This window comes from Microtus pennsylvanicus, chromosome 15 (genome assembly GCF_037038515.1).
Source record: "Microtus pennsylvanicus isolate mMicPen1 chromosome 15, mMicPen1.hap1, whole genome shotgun sequence".
NCBI lineage: Eukaryota > Metazoa > Chordata > Mammalia > Rodentia > Cricetidae > Microtus > Microtus pennsylvanicus.
In genome coordinates, this window is record NC_134593.1 from 32,309,853 (window position 1) to 32,327,690 (window position 17,838).

At 38.0% G+C, this 17,838-nt stretch overlaps 1 protein-coding gene across 4 annotated transcripts in view; it reads right to left on the bottom strand.

Moving 5' to 3' along the window:
• Rb1 (RB transcriptional corepressor 1) overlaps positions 1–17,838 on the bottom strand; it is a 126,757-nt gene that overhangs the window by 46,214 nt on the left and 62,705 nt on the right. For all 4 annotated transcript variants that reach the window (XM_075948988.1, XM_075948989.1, XM_075948990.1 and 1 more), the window contains 4 exons: positions 17,438–17,494; positions 17,323–17,354; positions 17,165–17,241; positions 15,625–15,821 (listed from right to left, as the gene is read on the bottom strand). In XM_075948988.1, the coding sequence (XP_075805103.1) occupies positions 15,625–15,821; positions 17,165–17,241; positions 17,323–17,354; positions 17,438–17,494 (363 nt within the window). The remainder of the gene's footprint in view (positions 1–15,624; positions 15,822–17,164; positions 17,242–17,322; positions 17,355–17,437; positions 17,495–17,838) is intronic.

Genomic DNA, 17,838 nt, shown 5'->3' on the forward strand with positions numbered 1-17,838 from the left:
AAGTGTTTCTTGTATTTCTCTCCAGGAAAAAATTATCTCTACATCCCTAGTTCACTGAAATCTGTTACAGAAGTCTCAATGTAACTGATCCTGCTCTGATTCTCTCTTTGACACCAATAGGAAACTGCAGGTCTGGCTGTTTATGTGTATACAAAATCTGAATGTGGGCTGGCTAGGCATATATAGATGGTCCCTGATTTATAATGGCTTGGCTTACTGTTTTCTTTATAATAGCATGAATGAAGTATGCATTACATAGAAACCTTACTTCAAACTGAATTTTTATCTTTTCTCAGGTCAGGGACATAACCCACGATATCTCTTCAATACTAGGTGACATCAGAGTCACAAGCGTCCCAGTAGCCACTTAATGACAGGCCAAACAAGTTACTTTTCGGGTTAAAGGTATCAAACTCATAACTTGCAATGGGTTTATGAGGACATTTCCCACAGTTAGATTAGAACAATTTATATTTGTGTAGATTATGCACTGCACAATAGAACTAGGCTTCAGCCCAAATTCTGCACACTTCTGATTTACCAGCACAGGGGCAAGTGCACTTTAAACCTCCGGAGGGACTGGCATGACTCCCTGGGGCAAGGGGCCAAGGACTTCATTGTTCTCAGACCACTAACAGCAATATCTAGAAACATGGTAAAATTAAAAATTCTTGAACTTCAACCGGAAAACTTTGGGGTTCTGCCCAACAACCATAATCTGCGTTTTGACAAGACCCCCAGATAATCTGACAAATGCCGGCTTGTACTCCAGAAATTTCTTCCAGTTATTGACAACTCTTGTGTTTCTTGGAAGCTAAAGCTCCCACAGTGCTGAAAGCACTCTGCTGTGTGTGTTCTTAGTATCGTGGTCTATTATACGCTGTTACAGCCATCAAAATACCCTCATTTCATTTTTATCCTGGAAAATGAAGTAATCCCTCTACTTCCATTGTTCCTTTCCACGTGACGGTCTGAAATCCCAGAGTTTGTCCTGTATAATGTGTGCTTGTGTGAGAATTTGTTTCTTTTTTGTTGTTCTAAAAGGTCTGAGGACAGAGGAAGTAGAAGTATGTGGTCAGAAGTCTATTAGTTTGAACTAGAAAAATTATTTTAAGAAACAAGTAAAGAAAAGAAGGTTAGCTGGATAAGAACAAAAAGGAGGAGGAAAGGGAAGGGAAAGGGGAGAAAAGAAGGAACAGTCTGAGTTACACATGGAAAGTCATGCTATTAAAAGCCTTTGGCAAAACCAAAAAATTCTTTCATAACTCTTTTCATTATAAACAATATAATCTTCAAAATAATCTTTTAAAGAAAGGATACTTTTACAACTAATTTTACATCAGTATGAGCTCATAGTTTAAAACATAAAAATCAGTGTCTCAAAACTATAATGTGTAGTATTTTAAAATTTAGAAACTTTTATGTAATATGAACAATAAAATATTCATCCTGAACAAAATTGTAGGCTGCTCAGGGAAAAGGTATAATACCTGATGAACAGAACAAGGAGTCCATTTAACTAAAAATGGCTGCTTAGCACTAAGCACTTAGCACTAAAATTATACCACTTGGCTAAAGTCACTCATGTAATTTCTGCTGGTGGCTAAAATGACTGGCTTCAAAATCAGGCTATACTTTATGAAGAAGTCCTCAGGACTTCTTCAGATCAAAAAAGACTAAAACACATACAACTGAGTACAATTATAGCTACTGAGCAAATAAAAACAGTAAGATTTTTTTTAAAAAATAAATTAAAAAAAGGGAAAAGACAGTTGCAAAGGCCTGGGAGAACACATTTGCATGCCATGCTACCTCAGTCTCCACAAGCATGGAGCCATTATCTTTCATTTGAATTTAACTGTAGAAAAGTTTGCTTTCAGAAGAGTTTGTTAAACGTACAAATCAGACGAACCTGATATTGCTCCACAAGCACATAGTGCTAACAAATGTCCAATCCGGAAAGATAAAGCAAAAGCTATTTTCAGGAACAAATGAATCCAGAGACTCCTATCCTTAGTCCTTCCTCTGACTCATTTCAATGCTTACAGAAAAAAAAAATCAAAATAAAAACAATGAATTTACAAACTAGCATTTCTTAATACGAAAAGGGAAAAATCCCAAATTATCTAAAATATGCTAAAGCATAACAATAAAAATGACCAAGCATTACAGTTCTAAAAATAAAAGTATTGTAATTTAAATTTATTTAAATTACATATTGTAATTTAAAAAATAATAATCTGAGCTGGGTGGTGGTGGCCTATGCCTTTAATCCCAGCACTTGGAAGGCAGAGGCAAGCGGATCTCTGCCAACCTGGTCTACAAGAGCTAGTTCTAGGAGAAAAAAAAAAACAATAATCTGTTAGATTTTTGAAAAAAGAAAACAGAGTATAATAAAAATCTTACAGAGAAATTCTGTTTCATATGATTTTTTTCCCTAGATAAGAAACAAACTTTGGGTCTTAGGCATGTTAAGCAAGTATTCTATCTTGCCATGCATATCCAGCCCTGAGTTCTAACAGTGGCTATTCTGGAACTCAGTACTCTCCTGCCTCAGCCTTTTAAATGTTTGGGTTACAGATATACACCACGCCTAGCTTCTCTGTTGTATTTTAATGAAAGGTAAAAAACAAACAAACAAAAAAACACTTAAAGAAATCACCTAAAATTTAGCAATAATGATTTCAAAAATCCAGAAGAGTGAGAAACAAACCTATTTTCTGTTCTACATTTCATCACCAGTGTTTTGTTTATTAACTTTTAAATTATTTGTTTTATTGTGCTGGGGTGTGGGGAGAGCATGCACACACCCGTGGAAGCTGAGTCTCTTCCTCCACCATGCGGTACGAGAGACTACACTCAAGCTGTCAGCCTTGGAGGTGAGCGCCTTTACTCGCTGAGCTGTACATCTATCACTTCTAGCAATACAGGGAAAGCAAAACAAAATAGAACAGCTTCTGACATTTGGTCATTTTTAAACAAAACTAGGAAACATTAAAAACCGTTAAGTAAATTTAAAGAACATATATGCAAGTGCCATAAACACACATGTTGAAGAGACTGGACTGCAGGGCCCAGAGGGATAGCCAGGTCATAAATGTTCAGAAAGAGAGGTGACAGCTGTGCTGCTTTACAAATAGAAATAAGCAGCTATGACGACTTAGAGACAACTGCCTTGTTTTATTGCCTCTTACTCACAACTGTCTCACTCTGCTGGAGAAACCCAGAGACTACCCAGTTAAGATAAATGTTTCCTAGAGACTTCTCTTTTGCTTGCACATCCAGAACTCTATCCTCGCTATACTAGCCAAGAAATGACAAGTTGAACGTAGAGATTTCGGGACTGTATGACCTATAATGATCTTCTAAATTAGAGAAGTTATTCTTCCATCCCACGGGTAAAGGACAGAAGACACTTCTTAACCATTCTATGGTTGTTGTCTCTTGTCCTTTTTGTACTTGAACAGTGAACTAGCACTGCCCTGGGGTAATTACTGACATGAATCATAAGCAAAGTAATCAAATAAATTCTAACTGCCATGTAACAGCCAAGAGTGGCCACATGTAACAAAGCTGGGACTCAATGACCTCCCCCACACCCCGGAATATTTACTACTTGGAGAAGGCCACAGGGTGGAGGAAGCAGAGAAGGGAAAAGTTCTCAAAGTGGGGGAGCAAGCTAGAATAACCAATCCCAGACTTCTGTGCCCCCAGTTGTTCTTAAATCACTGTATAGATGAGGAAAAAGAATAAAGCAAAGGAAATCACAATTAGGTGTGGTATTCCTCAATATCCTTTGCATAAATGCTGATTCATATCCCTCACAACAGTTCTGGACATTTAGTATATCTCCACTTACAGAACAGAAAACTTAATGGAGTGAGCCCTGGTTTGCTTAAAAAATCTCAGGGTTTACTCCTCAAGGCTTCCATGAGTAAATGAAGTCTAGTATCCCAAATCCTAGGCGCCTGTGATGGAAACAGCAAGAGGCAAGCAAAAGCTCTCGAGCAAAGAAATCTATCACTGTGACCCATATGCTAACCATCATGTGACTAATCACGTGGAAAGGTGGCACAGAAGTTGGGAGGAGACCACAGCCAGAGCCTCAGGTTGTGTTTCCCAACTACTCTGTCTTGGTTTCTTCACCTATGAAAGCAGGAGCTCCTACTTCAAAAGCTCTAAGAAGTAAATAAATTGACACACAGGCACCATTTTACAGCGCCTGTACACATTGCCTCTTATTGTTCCTACATCAACTATTTTATGTGGGGGGGGGCATCATTTTGATGCTGGCCTATATTAAGATCAGGAAAATTCCAAAGGTATGTGACTGATTTTCCCCCCTAAGCATTGCTTCCTAAACCAAGGTTCCACATGTTATTAAAATGCATTTTAAACAGCTATATTGATTGACCAGTTGACTTTTATTTTTCAAGACAGGATCTCACTATGTATTTCTAGCTGTCTTGAAACTCAGTATATAGTGACCAGGCTGCCTCCTGAGTGCTGGGATCAAAGGTGTAAAACACTAATCGTGCCTTAGATTTTTTTTTTAATTTCTTAATTTGTTTAGTACTTTGAGTCAACGCACAAACAAAGAGGATAGGTAATACATATTGTTTGGATGGTGTGGTGGAGAAGGGACAAGGTAAACAGACGAATTATATGTATCCATAGTGAAATCCAGCAATTCACAGTGCCCGTGTGTTAAAGGAGACAAACACATGGAGAAAAGTCTTAGAGTCAAGTACAAAGATTTAGACATGGAAAACATATTATGTTCAAAACCATAATCAGAGCCAGGAGACAGTGGTGCACACCTTTAATCCCAGCACTCCTCAGGCAGAGGCAGGAGATCTCTGAATTCAAGGCCAGCCTGGTCTACAGACTGAGTTCCAGGATAGACAGGGCTACACAGAGAAACCCTGTCTTTGAAAACAAAAACAAAAACACCATAATCATGTCTCCAACAGGGTTTAGGCTTTCAAAAGCATTTGTAAAAAAGATTTCTACTGATTTACAACAGCTGTCGTCCTTTCTTTAGGTTTTCTGTTTGAACATATTTTGTAATGTAGAGAACCTTATATAAACACCCTTAGTTCTTTATTAACTCTGCACACTTATTAAATTGACCTTCTGTTTCAGCTCTTCTAAAGTGGTCATATATGCATAACTCAATGGATAATCATTTAAATAATAAAGTAATTATTCACTATGCTATCTTCAATTTTATCTGGATTTCTACTGAAGATCTACATGTTTTAATTCTCCCTAGCATTTTCTTTGGAATGTAGTAGGTATATTGTTCTTTGTCACATTCAGTGTCTGAACACACATTATCCATTGTCATGAAATAAAAGAATTGTGAATGACTTAGCAGAAATAACCTGGTAGAGCAACAGAGCACTTTACTAGAAATCATCATGGGATTTTCAGTCAAGCCAACTTGGTTTCAAATACCAAATGGGTGACCTGATAGACATTATTTAGCCTTCCTGAACCAGTTCCCACATTTAGAGGATGGTAAGAATACTTATCATCAACTAATAGGATTATTATGACAATTACAATAGGCAAACACTCTTGATGAACAGAGCATTGAAGCTGGTTAATAAATGTTGGATTCCCATCTATATTCAATGTCTCCTTCCTCACAGGCAAACTAAGAATCATGACTACATTTTCTTTTTGCCTTTAGAGAACCAACAAAATCTTATTGAAAGTCCTTTAAGAATTTAAGTTCACCTGAAATCAGTCATCAAGTATCCTGCTACTCTATGGAGTGGGAAAGGGCTCATGAGCCTCTACCCCTACTAAGGAGATATTAACAGTTGATGGCTTCTGGGGGAGAAACAGTCCATTTCCTTTAGAGATTTAGCCTCTGGTAGGCTGGTCATGCTACACGGGTAGCCCCATACCCATGAGTATATAGACCCAACGGGTTACTTTAGAGGAAGACGACCACTTGGGAAAGCGGGGGTGGGGGGAGGTGGAAAATGGATCTGGGAGAAGGTGGGGGGAGGAGTGAAGGTGAATATAATAAAAACACATTGTAAAAAATCTCTAATAAAAATTTATTTAAGTCGGGTGATCCGAGCACACGCCTTTAATCATGGTACTCGGAAGACAAAGGCAGGAGGATCTCTGAGTTGGAGGACAGCCTGGTCTACAGAGTAAGTTCCAGGACAACCAGGGTGGTTACACAGAGAAACTCTATCTCAAAACAAAACAAACCACAAAAAATAACATTAAAAAATAAATCTGAAAGAATGATGAAGGAAAGAAAGAAGGGAGGGAGGAAGGAAAAGAGGAAGGAAGGATCTTGCTACCCCAGAGGTCACGAGGAAGGAAGGATCTTGCTACCCCAGAGGGTGACCCACCCAGACCTCCTTAAGAAGAATCTGTATGTTTAAAGATCTCCAGATGGTTCCTGTGTTCATTAAAGTTTGAAATGCACTACCAAAACCAGTCCTTAACATGGAAAAACATGCTGTCACAGTTTGTCCATACCTTAGAGAACAAAGGTATGTATAATAGTACATTAGAGATTTAATTAGCTTAGGAGAGGAAGCTACAGGCAACCTCTTTTTTGGAGGGGGTGTTTGGAGACAGGATTGCCCTGGTTGTCTTAGAATTCTTGAATTCATAGAGATCCACCTGTCTCTGGACAAGTAGAGAAAAAAACACTGGGTAAAAAAGAACAACATTTGGGGCTGGAGAGCTTGTTCACTGGCACAGAGCACCAGATACTCTTATAGAAGACCCAGTTGACGTTCCAGCACCCACATGGTGGCTCACAATAGCCATAATTTCAAATCCAGAGGATATGGTATCTTCTTCTGATCTCCACATGCACCAGACAAACAAGTGGCATACACACATGTAAGCAAAACACCACACATATAACATAAAATAAATAAATATAAGAAGCCGGGCGGTGGTGGCGCACGCCTTTAATCCCAGCACTTGGGAGGCAGAGGCAGGCGGATCTTTGTGAGTTCAAGACCAGCCTGGTCTACAAGAGCTAGTTCCAGGACAGGCTCCAAAACCACAGAGAAACCCTGTCTCTAAAAACCAAAAAAAAATAAAAATAAATAAATCTAAGAAAAACATTTAAGCCATAACATTCTCATAAAGCAAATGAGGACTCCAGTGCATTAACGTAATAATGTCTAAAATGGTATCTTTGGCTCGAAAGCAAAAGTACTAAAGTATGCTTTGCTAAAGAAGAAAGGAAGAATGCACTCTGTTTCAAGAATTCTCCCAGCCCCACCACCACACAAAGCTAGTACATAGTTCCCTGGTGTACTCCCTTTTATAAAATACCTCCTTTACTAAGAGGGCTAGTTTTTCATTTTTATCAAGAGTAATTTGGGGAGGGGTTTCTTGGTGTATTTTCAGTTTGTTTCTAAGGCATGGCTTCCCTCTGGAGCCCAGGCGTGACTGAAACTCCTAAGACAAGCTGTTGCTGCAGCGCTGAGTGCTGGGGGTAACACAGCTCTTAGGACGGCTTTCACAGTCATCTATCACTGCACGTTTCCAAAGCCATCGCAAGTCTCTTCTCATCCATGTGCAATTACTATTTGACTCTTGTCCATTTTTTTTTCTTTTCCACGGCACAGCACAGTAATTCACTTCTCTACTAGACCACAAGCTCCTTGGAGGCTTGGGGCTGTTTCTCATGTCATATTTATTTCACTTGGGCAATTACAGTTCTTTCAAAATAGCTGATGTGGAGACTATCACGTCCTTCTCAAAAATAAATGAATAAATAAATAAGAATGGAACCAAAGAACAAAAAATTGAGACCTCTGTATTATCTTTTTTAAAAAAGAATTTTTATTTAATCATTTATAAACTATGAAGAAATTCAAAAGAATACGGATTCACATTCAATAGTGATAAATAATTCTGAACCTTTAAATAATTTTCTAAAAACAATATGTTTGTAGTAGAAGGACTTGAATCTTTTTGCCTGTCTGAACTGGTAAAATATGTTTTTAGCTTAAGATTCTAGGTTCCATTCCCAGTACTACCAACCATCAAATAAAATGGACAATGAAAAAAATTAAAATGTATGCATCAATTTACAAAGGAAGAAAAAATAGACATTGGATTGTACATGAAAGAGCTAAGACCTAAAATTTATGTTTTCTGATCCCATATCTTACATCAGACATGCCACCTCCCAGTGAAGTAGACTATTTATTTGGTCTATTTCAGAGATGAAAGAACTCTGTGGCTAAGTAAGTAGGCTAGAGAGAAGGGTTATGATACGACAGCCAAACTATTATAGCTCCTGCAAAAAGGCTAAGCTTTTCTGTAAGGCAATAGAAGGTACTGCAGGTTCTTGTATAGAAACAAGGCATGAACAAACTTAAAAAGATTAATTTGTAATAAAGAAGAAAAGTAGAAGGCAGCACAAGATACCTTTCAAAACGATTACTATGATGTAAAAACAAAACCCAGATATTCAAAATAAACACGTGAGAGACACAGTAAAGTATTTTCTGAGAAATCACAGTGCTCTACATTGTGAGCACGCGCGCGCGCGCACACACACACACACAAAGGGAAAATTTTAAACAAGTGGAAAAGCAGATATTGGGAAGCCAATGTGATACCAAATAATAAAGCAGTGCAGAGGGTGAAGGCCCAGGAGGCCTCACAGCAAACACACAGGGGGAAAGGCCAAGATAGCAATGCCCCTACTCTAGTCAAGGCCGGCTGAACTAACCAGTGCCAGTGCTGAAGGCACAGGGCACTCAGAGTAACCGAGGACTCACTAGATGCTAGATGTTGATCATACCAGCAACATATGAAGTTATATGTAGAATGACATTATAATAGAGAATTCACGGAAAGCTCATGCTATGAAATGAGCCAAAAGCCCACCCCAAGGTAACATCAAAGCCCCAAACATTTTACACCATGGGGTCACCAACTTGCTAAGCTTTCTCTTTCCTCCAGCCTGCTTCCAAGCCCTTACCTCAAGGCCTTTAATAAACTCTGTTTTCTGCTGCAACTATGCACTTCTCCAGAGTATTTTCTTTTTCAGAAATGCAAGAACCTGCATCAGTCATTATTAAATCGTACTCTGAATAAAATAAATATTTGTAACTTTGACTATGAAGCCACATCTCCCACATCACCCAGAAACGAACTAGTTAATTGTGGAAACTAAAAGTGTGATATTAAGGATAAACTGGATCATGGCAAGAAGGGTTAAAGCCTTAGTTATGTTTTCAGAAAGAACAAAAGATTTTCATTATAGTTACCTATTATTATGTAATTGTATAGCCTGCATTGCTTCATTGTCTAAATCCATATTTTCAAAAACTAGTAAACTCAATAATCATTATCTTACAATTCAATTGTCTTCCTGTAAGATATAGTTCTTTATAAACTGTAACTTTAAAAAAAACCTTTAAAAATAAAAAGAGCCAGCACATTGTCTGAGGGTGAGCACCGAACCCTTTGTGCAGAGTGCTCTGGAGGTTAATGATTCCCCAGGGAAATACACAACACAGATCCTTTCTTGGCTTTTACAGAGTCCCAGGCTTTTCTCCCTTTTGTGTTCACTTCCTGTCAAGTTTGACATTTCAAAAGGATATTAAAGCATCTTAGAAACCTGTTTATGTGTGTCACTAATTTAGGACTCAAAAGGCCTGAGTGACTCACTACCACAGTGCAGTGTGTAATACGATCATCATCTACCATTTGAAATAGTGAAACTGCATGAGGAAACTTGCTTGCATTTGTGACCGAACGTAATTCAAAGTAATGAGTCAGCCATGTTTGACCAATTTACAGGAAACAACTTTCTTCTGATTTTCTAAAATGTCTTAGGAGACAATGAATGACTAGTACTTCTGTGTCCCCACTGAGAGAGCCGTGTTCCAAACCGCAGGAAAACAGGAACATTGTTTGTCCTAAACATTCCTTATAGACTTAGACTTCATATTTACAGGTATTTCATCAATCATGGAGACCTGAATTTAGAAACTGACAGCCCTGCTAAAGAAGCAGAAACCAGAATTTTAAAAACAATTATACAACTGAACAAAATAAATAAAAAAATAGTTTTAAAGTGTTAAACAAAAGGACCAAGACCCAACTCAACGTACATGTTGAGCCATCATTGCTGTAGCTTACTGCATAGAAAGTGTCCAGGCCACAACACAGAAAAGAACGGAAATGGAACCCACTGGTCCCCAACACACAGAAACCAACAATGCTGAGGTGTCAGAATTAACAGAATGGGAGAGCTTCAGAGGTCTGTGCAGACCCACTTTAGCTAGGTCACAAACAGTACACACCCAAGAATTAACTACCCAGTACTAACAGGGAGCCCTAGGAGGGAACGGAGCCCTCGTTGTGAGAGGCTCACAAATTCTGATTTCTACAAACCACAGTGGACATGCTTGGGATCTATCTTTAAGCATTAGGCAAAGTACTCAAGAGAATATTGCTTGGATAGTGGGGAAAAATTAGGTATAAAGAGTACTGCTTGAATAAATAAAAAGTTCCTGGAGTAAGAAATAACAAAAGTAAAAGTAGGGAGATGGATTTCTTTAAAATCAAACTATTTACAAACAATTTAAATGTGTCCCAAAGAACAACTCAAGAATATTAAAAAGAATATGAAAATAGACAGGACCCAGTAAGGAAAAATTCACAATACTTAAAACCTAACTAAAAAAAAATCAACAAGAGGCAAAAAAAGGTGGTTAGAAAAAAAGAGTATTAGTCTATAGAAACACCTCTAAAAAGAAACAGACATTAGAATTAGCGGGAATATGTTTTAAAAGTTTAAAACCTATGTTCCATGTGTCCAAGAAGGCAAAGAAGCATAAATCTGTTAAAGAGATATAAAAGGAATCCAAATGAAAATTTCTAGAGTTGAAAAAACATAGTATATAATATGCACATGGAATTAACAGCAGGTCAAATACTTCAGAAGAAAAACACCAATAAGCTTGAAGATACAGCTACAGAAACCATCTATAATGACAAGACAACCACACTCCTTTCAAAGAAGAGGAGAGGGTAGAGTAAGATGCAGTAGTCTGTTATTTGTATTTAAATAAATAAATCTTGCAAAACTACAAAACTAAAGCCACTAGTGGCCAGGTAATGGTACTCGGGAGACAGAGGCAGATGGATCTATGTGAGTTCAAAGACACCCTAGGCTACACAAGATCAATGCAGAAACAGATCCAGGTGGTGGATTTTAATCCCAGTACAAGGGAGTTATGCCTTTAATCCCAGCACTACAAGAAATATAAAAGGAGAGAGAGGCTTAGTCTGCTTAGTTTACAGTTGCCTAGCCTTGGGAGAGGTAGTTCCTGCCCCACTACGCTCTACTGTGTCTACCTGGCTATGTTCTAACGCCTGACTGCACCTAGTAATTCACCTTTTCTAATCTTACAAATGGCTGCAAGATGATCTGGGGAAAGAATGCCATCATACAGAAATATGATGGAACAACAGATGAATAGTTTCTGCCCTCAAAATTGCCTAGAATTCTGCAGGGCGATTCTTTTATCCTTCACCAGTCCATTCTCTCCATTAGGTCCCACAGGAACCATTTCAAGTCACAACCAATTCAAGTCTCCTCCAATTTCTAAGTGCCACTTTATCTTCTCCACCTCACACTCAGTAAACCACCTCAGCTCCACTTTATGAAATAAATAAAAAATTTAAAAGCCATTCATTGGAGACTTCCTCAGTTTCCTGCCAGGGCATACCACAAGCTACCTTACTTGCAGTGTTTCTCATTCTTCCCTTTTGCCACAGAACTATTACGAAACCCACATGCTCTTCTGAAATGTGACTTTGTCTCTCCCTAAACAGGAGGTGAGATCTATTTCCCCATCCCCTCAATCTGGCAACCACTAGGACTGTTTTGTTTGTTTGCTTTGTTTGTTTTTGGTTTTTCTTTGTGTACCTCTGGTTGTCCTGGAACTCACTCTGTAGATCAGACTGGCCTTGAAAGTCACATAGATTCACCTGCTTCTGCCTCCTGACTTCTTAGATTAAAGGTGTGTGCCACCACTGCCTAGTCCACTGTGTCTGATTTGACCAGCAGAAGGTAATTTCCACATATAGTCCTCTTAGAGGCCTTTTGGAACCCAACTTCTATGTCTGAAGTGCCCTACCCTAAAGCCAAAATGCTTTGGGGAAGCACAGCTTTCATATTAGACCACAGGGCAAGATGGGGGAGTGAGGAAGAAGCAAGGAGAGTCAATAAAGTCTACACTTGGCAGTGAAGAGAATCTTAGAAGCAGATCTACTGGCCCCAGGCTGTTGATATCACAGGGTCAGAGAGCAAGTACACTAGAAAGCTATCCCCAAAGCCCATCTCAGAAAAATCATGAGCAAAATAAAATAAGCATTTGCACTAAACTACTTCCTAGCAATAGAAAACACTGGTAGGGATTCTTTTCCATAACATTTACGTCTCTCTTCTATTTTAAAGACAATCATTCCAGAGCTGGCCCTACCACCGCGGTATGCTACTTCTGTTCTCTGGACTCTTAGCCATTGTTACCACTTCTTCGTCTCGTGTTCACATCTCATCCTCTCCTCACTACTTCATCTAAAAGTGCTTGTTATTATGACTACTGACTTCTTTGTTGCTAGAATTTTTGGTTTACTGGTTGCTTCTATCGTATCTGAAACGGGCAAGTATTCCTTCAGACTTTGCAACCTCTCATTCATGCTGGTTTTTCTCCTCTCTCATTGGCTGCTCTAGTTCACTTTCTTTTGAGCAAAATAGTCTCTTTTCTGTGCACCCTTTCAATGTTAGAATTCCTTGGGGTTCTACCTGCAGTCCTGTTCCCCCAAATTACATTCTCCCCTTAGGTAACATTGACTAGTCTCCAAAGCTTTGGACAAGGCACATCAGGATTCAAATGATAGCTCTGACACTTAGCTTGTATGGCCCGGAGAAACATACCAAACTTCTCTGAGTATTCATTTCCTTGTCTCGAATATTACCACTTGATAGACTACAGTGTGAATGCAATGGTTAATCTTTTGAAAATATAATGACATTCTAAGAGGTGGTTACCAAACTGACCAGCACAAGATAACCTGCCAAAAAAGACTGATGTTTAATATATGTGTGGCAGCTCTCAAATCCATGTTCCTAGCTTAAGATTCTTTCCTTAACTCAATACATATATTCAAATGACACCTCATTTTTAATGTAATTATTTCAAACTCAATATAATAAATTAAAGTCTATCCTCAAGAAAATTACATTCAATTCAGGTTATCTATTTTATTAAATGACACTATCATCCACTTGGTTATAGAAGCCGGAAACCTGAATTTCATTGTAAGTTGACTCCCTCTGTCTCTCACTCAGCCTTATACAATTAACTACTACATCTGATAACACCATGCCACATACTGGGCTTAGTGCTTTAGACATATGAAGTCACCCAATGAGATATGGAGATAATAAATGACTGGTAGACATTACAGGTAATAATCACAGTAAGACTGTAAAGGAAGCATGACTGCAGATATAATGTTACCAGAGAGAGAGAGAGAGAGAGAGAGAGAGAGAGAGAGAGAGAGAGAGAGAGAGAGAGAGAGAGAGAGAACACCATTAAAATAAGGTAAATTAAAGGGGCAGATAAAACCCTTTCAAATCAACTGTACTAAGAGAAATAAAATGTGACTATATGACTTAAACTGAAAACTCTTAGGATCAGCAGTTAGGAGCACTTGCTGCTCTTGTGGAGGACCTGAGTTTGATTCCTAGCACCTACATGGTGCCTCACAACTACCCCCAGTTTCAGGGATTACAACAGGCATGTACGTGGTACATATATATGCAAGTGTGCAAAGAAACAGTAACACAGATAAAGTAAAAATAAATAAATCTTTTTTAAAACCCACATTAAAAATAAAGTAAACAGGGGACTGAAGAGATGGTTTAACAGTTAAAAACACTGGCTACTCTTCCAGAGAAGGCAGGTTCAATTCCCAGCACCTACATGACAGCTCGTAACTCTCTGCACCTCCTGTTCCAGGGGATCCAACACCCTCACACAGACATACATGAAGGCAAAACACCAATGTAAATAAAATAAAATAATTAAAAAATAATCAGACAATTCCTTAATTGTTTTGGAGTCATAACAGACATACTATGGTTTAAAATGCCTCCCACATTCTTATGTTTTTGAACACTTGGCCCTCAGTTACAAATAGGCCCCAACAGACTAATATATGAAGCTGTGAATGTGAAGCCTACATTACCATGGAGACCAGAGGATGTTGCAGATGCCTGGACCATAGGACATCAGCTGAGGAAGCTACAGTATAGAAAGGAGATGGACCAAAGGAGAGGCTCTGTGGTCTGGGTTCAATCCCCAGTACATGCTCACATATTTTAGAGGGGATGAAAATAATTATCACTTCATTTGATTTTTCCCCCCTCCCTCAGTCAACGACACAACATGAATACAATTCCATCAGGTTTCAGGGCTAATGAGATAACTTTTTAGAGCTACAGAATCAAAAGTCTACGAAAACTTGCTGTGGGTCTCGACCTGGCTGTTCATTACATGGATACACTCAATTTATGAAAACCTCATACAACTGTCACCTGAAATTTATATTTTCCTCTGTGTGTGTGTATTATTTTTCAGATTTTTTTAAAGTCTGTGAAGCTAAACTTTCCAACATAATGGCCATCATTCTCACAGAAAAAATACACATGGCATGACTTATCTTCACAAGTTATCCACTACCAATCTCATCATTTTATAATTTAAAACATAATATACAATTCAGATATTAACAACATATGGAAATTAAAAACATTTGCATAGACTCTCACTGGTTGAGCATTCCTAATCCAAAATCCCAAACTGGAGATGCTCCAAAACATGAAATTCATTTCATATTGAAGTCCAAACTAAATATGCTTAGCATGCTACACAGTTTAAATTATTATTTTAAAATTTACAAATATGGTGAATCACAAGGTATTATCCAGTAAAACAGACTTGAAGAATATAACAGTGCTTTAGGGAAGTACCTTATAATTATACTTAGGAAGTACAAAAGCTTTATCAGTATGCTATAACTAAAATGCCTACAGCACAGGGTTTCCATTCCTATGATGCTAGAAAACAACACCTAGAATCAAACAATAATGTGGACTTTATATTATTTTCTTTAAGACTAGGGCAAAATGATCAAACAGAAAAATACATATCAGACTTCTAATTTTGTTGAAAAATATAACTATTTATATTATCAAGAAAACATTTGGATTTTAAAAAATCACCTTAATACTTTTTTGTAAGAGTTCAACTTAATGTGCCAAGCTTTGTGAAAACTTGCTCCTAAACAAACACACTAGATGATGGTCTAGGATAGGCAGCAGGTCAACTGGCCTGGTGTTGTTCAGAGCAGAAAAATAAGCAATTCACACACCTGCATTCACACTTATGAATGCACATGCACTCACACAAAATCCATTCTTACAGTGCACTTGATTCGTGGGCTAGACACAGATTATTCATTAAATAAATAACTCCTAACAGGTAGTTAGCCATGTACATATGAATACCTTCAGTTATTTAGCTAGTCACTTACTGAAAGCCACGCAAGGGATTCCATGATTCGATGCTCACATCTTTCTAAATGTTTTATCATTTCTCTTGTCAGGTTGGTTTCCACTTTGATAAAACTTTCAATCACTTTGTAAAAATCAAAGGCTTTTAAATTAAGTACATTCAGAATCCATGGGAAGGACAAGTCGGTTCCAGAATCAAGACTCTGTGATGTACTTCCTAAAAATAAGAGGGAAAAATGTTTCAATATGAAATGTTAAGGACTGAACTGATGAGATTTGGAAGATTTTATCACATAGAATCAAGACAGAGAGAAAGGCGGGTAAGCAATTCTTACTTAAAACGGGTATTTTTTATTCTGTGATCTATATACTCACAAGAAATAGGCTTCCAAATTTTAAGTGTAAGTGCACACATTTTTTATAATTTTTCTCGAATTTGCACAGGTGTACAGGGCCTTCATTAATATCCAGGCAGGCGTGTGTTACCACACCCATTTTCATTGCCATGACTACTGGGTTGGGAAGACCAATGGTGCTTTTAAGATTTTGTGAAGTAGCTGGGCGGTGGTGGCGCAGGCCTTTAATCCAGCACTCGGGAGGCAGAGGCCAGCCTAGTCTAGCAGAGCGAGTTCTAGGACAGCCAGCACTACATAGTCATACCCTGCCTCAAGTCTGGTGCTGTAGGGCTATAATGCCAGATATACAAAGGCCCAGGCAGGAAAATTGCAAGTTCAAGACTTGGTGAGGGTATAGATTGCATTCAAGGCCTAATGAGCTCCAGTCTTAAGAACAATGCCTAGTTCCTTCCCTGGGTTCAGTTCTCAACACTGCAAAAAGAAATGGGAGAGAGACTTTGCTAACATTGTTGGGAAAATGACCTCTCTTAAAAATATGCAGGCTGTGGTTATTTATGAAGGTTCAGTTTCAGTGATTACTAATTCAGCTTCTTTTATGGTGCAGCTGTATCTTTAGATGACTATTCCTCTTTTGTTCTGCAAGTAAAACTTTCTACTATTTACAACAATGCTTGAAAAGTGTTATATTTTTCAAATTATATTTTAAAAACAGTTATTAGCTTTTATTCTGTTGTTTTCAGCAATCATTACATTTTCATAGCTATTGTAAGAGCAGCTATTACTACTAAGCATCCGGTTTCTGGTGGATTCCTGCTCTATAGTCTCCTGAGCACAGAGAGACCCAGCAGTGCTACATACAAGCACCAGCTGGCTGTTCTTCAGCACTCCTGTGTACTTTACGTGTTCACAAGCCTTTGTAGCACCAGTTTCAGCAGCTACCTTTCCTGGATTCAATATGCTCAGAGCAGACACCTCATAAAATTTTACCCCCCTCCACAGATGACCTGAAATGACTGGTATGTTGAACCATTTAAATGGCTGGAACAGCCATAGTGTTCAGTATGTACTGATCTACAGGATGACCTTTGCTTCTCACCACACAGATATACACAAAAACAGTAACAACAAAGAACGCACACCATAACTTAAGAGTTTGTTGACTTTAAACTATGTTATAGTGCATATTTATTAAAACCTAACTTACTGCTATATGTAGCCATTACAACTTCAAGGGCACAGGCCAATAAAGACGTATGAAAGATGTTGTCATTCAGGAGTTTGCTAAAGAGGGAAAAGAATAAATGATTATAAATATGGCTTTTATATAGAGAAATTGTTTTATTAAAACTAGAAAATATTTACCTAAAATTCTGAATGGATAAACGTTTTTCTTCCTGAAACAGATAATTTTTTAGAAAGTTATTTAAAACTTTATGACAGCATTAATTTTTTTTCTAGTTTATTCTCTTTAACTTACTGATTTAAGCATGGATTCCATCACACGGTAATACAATCGGACCCCAAGTTTATATCGCTACAAACAAAAGAGAAAATAATAAAATTCATTGTTTTAGAAAATCAAAAACGTAACTAACTTTTCTTAAAGTCTTTTCTTGAAAGACACTCTGCCCCTTCTAGGAACGTGGTTAGCAAGAGATCATAAAAGCTAGATTTGTTCAAAGTCTAAGGCTTAATATAAACCAGTGGTTAGCGATCCTGAAAAATGAACCAGGCTAGTATGTGTACTAACTAATGGTGTTCCTCTGCACCATTTCAGCCAGTGTCGCTCCACAGAGAACTATGCCAATACTATTTTAAGCAGTGGGAGAGAACCTCCAGTTACAAATATGTACAGTACTTACAGTATTGGACTTATTT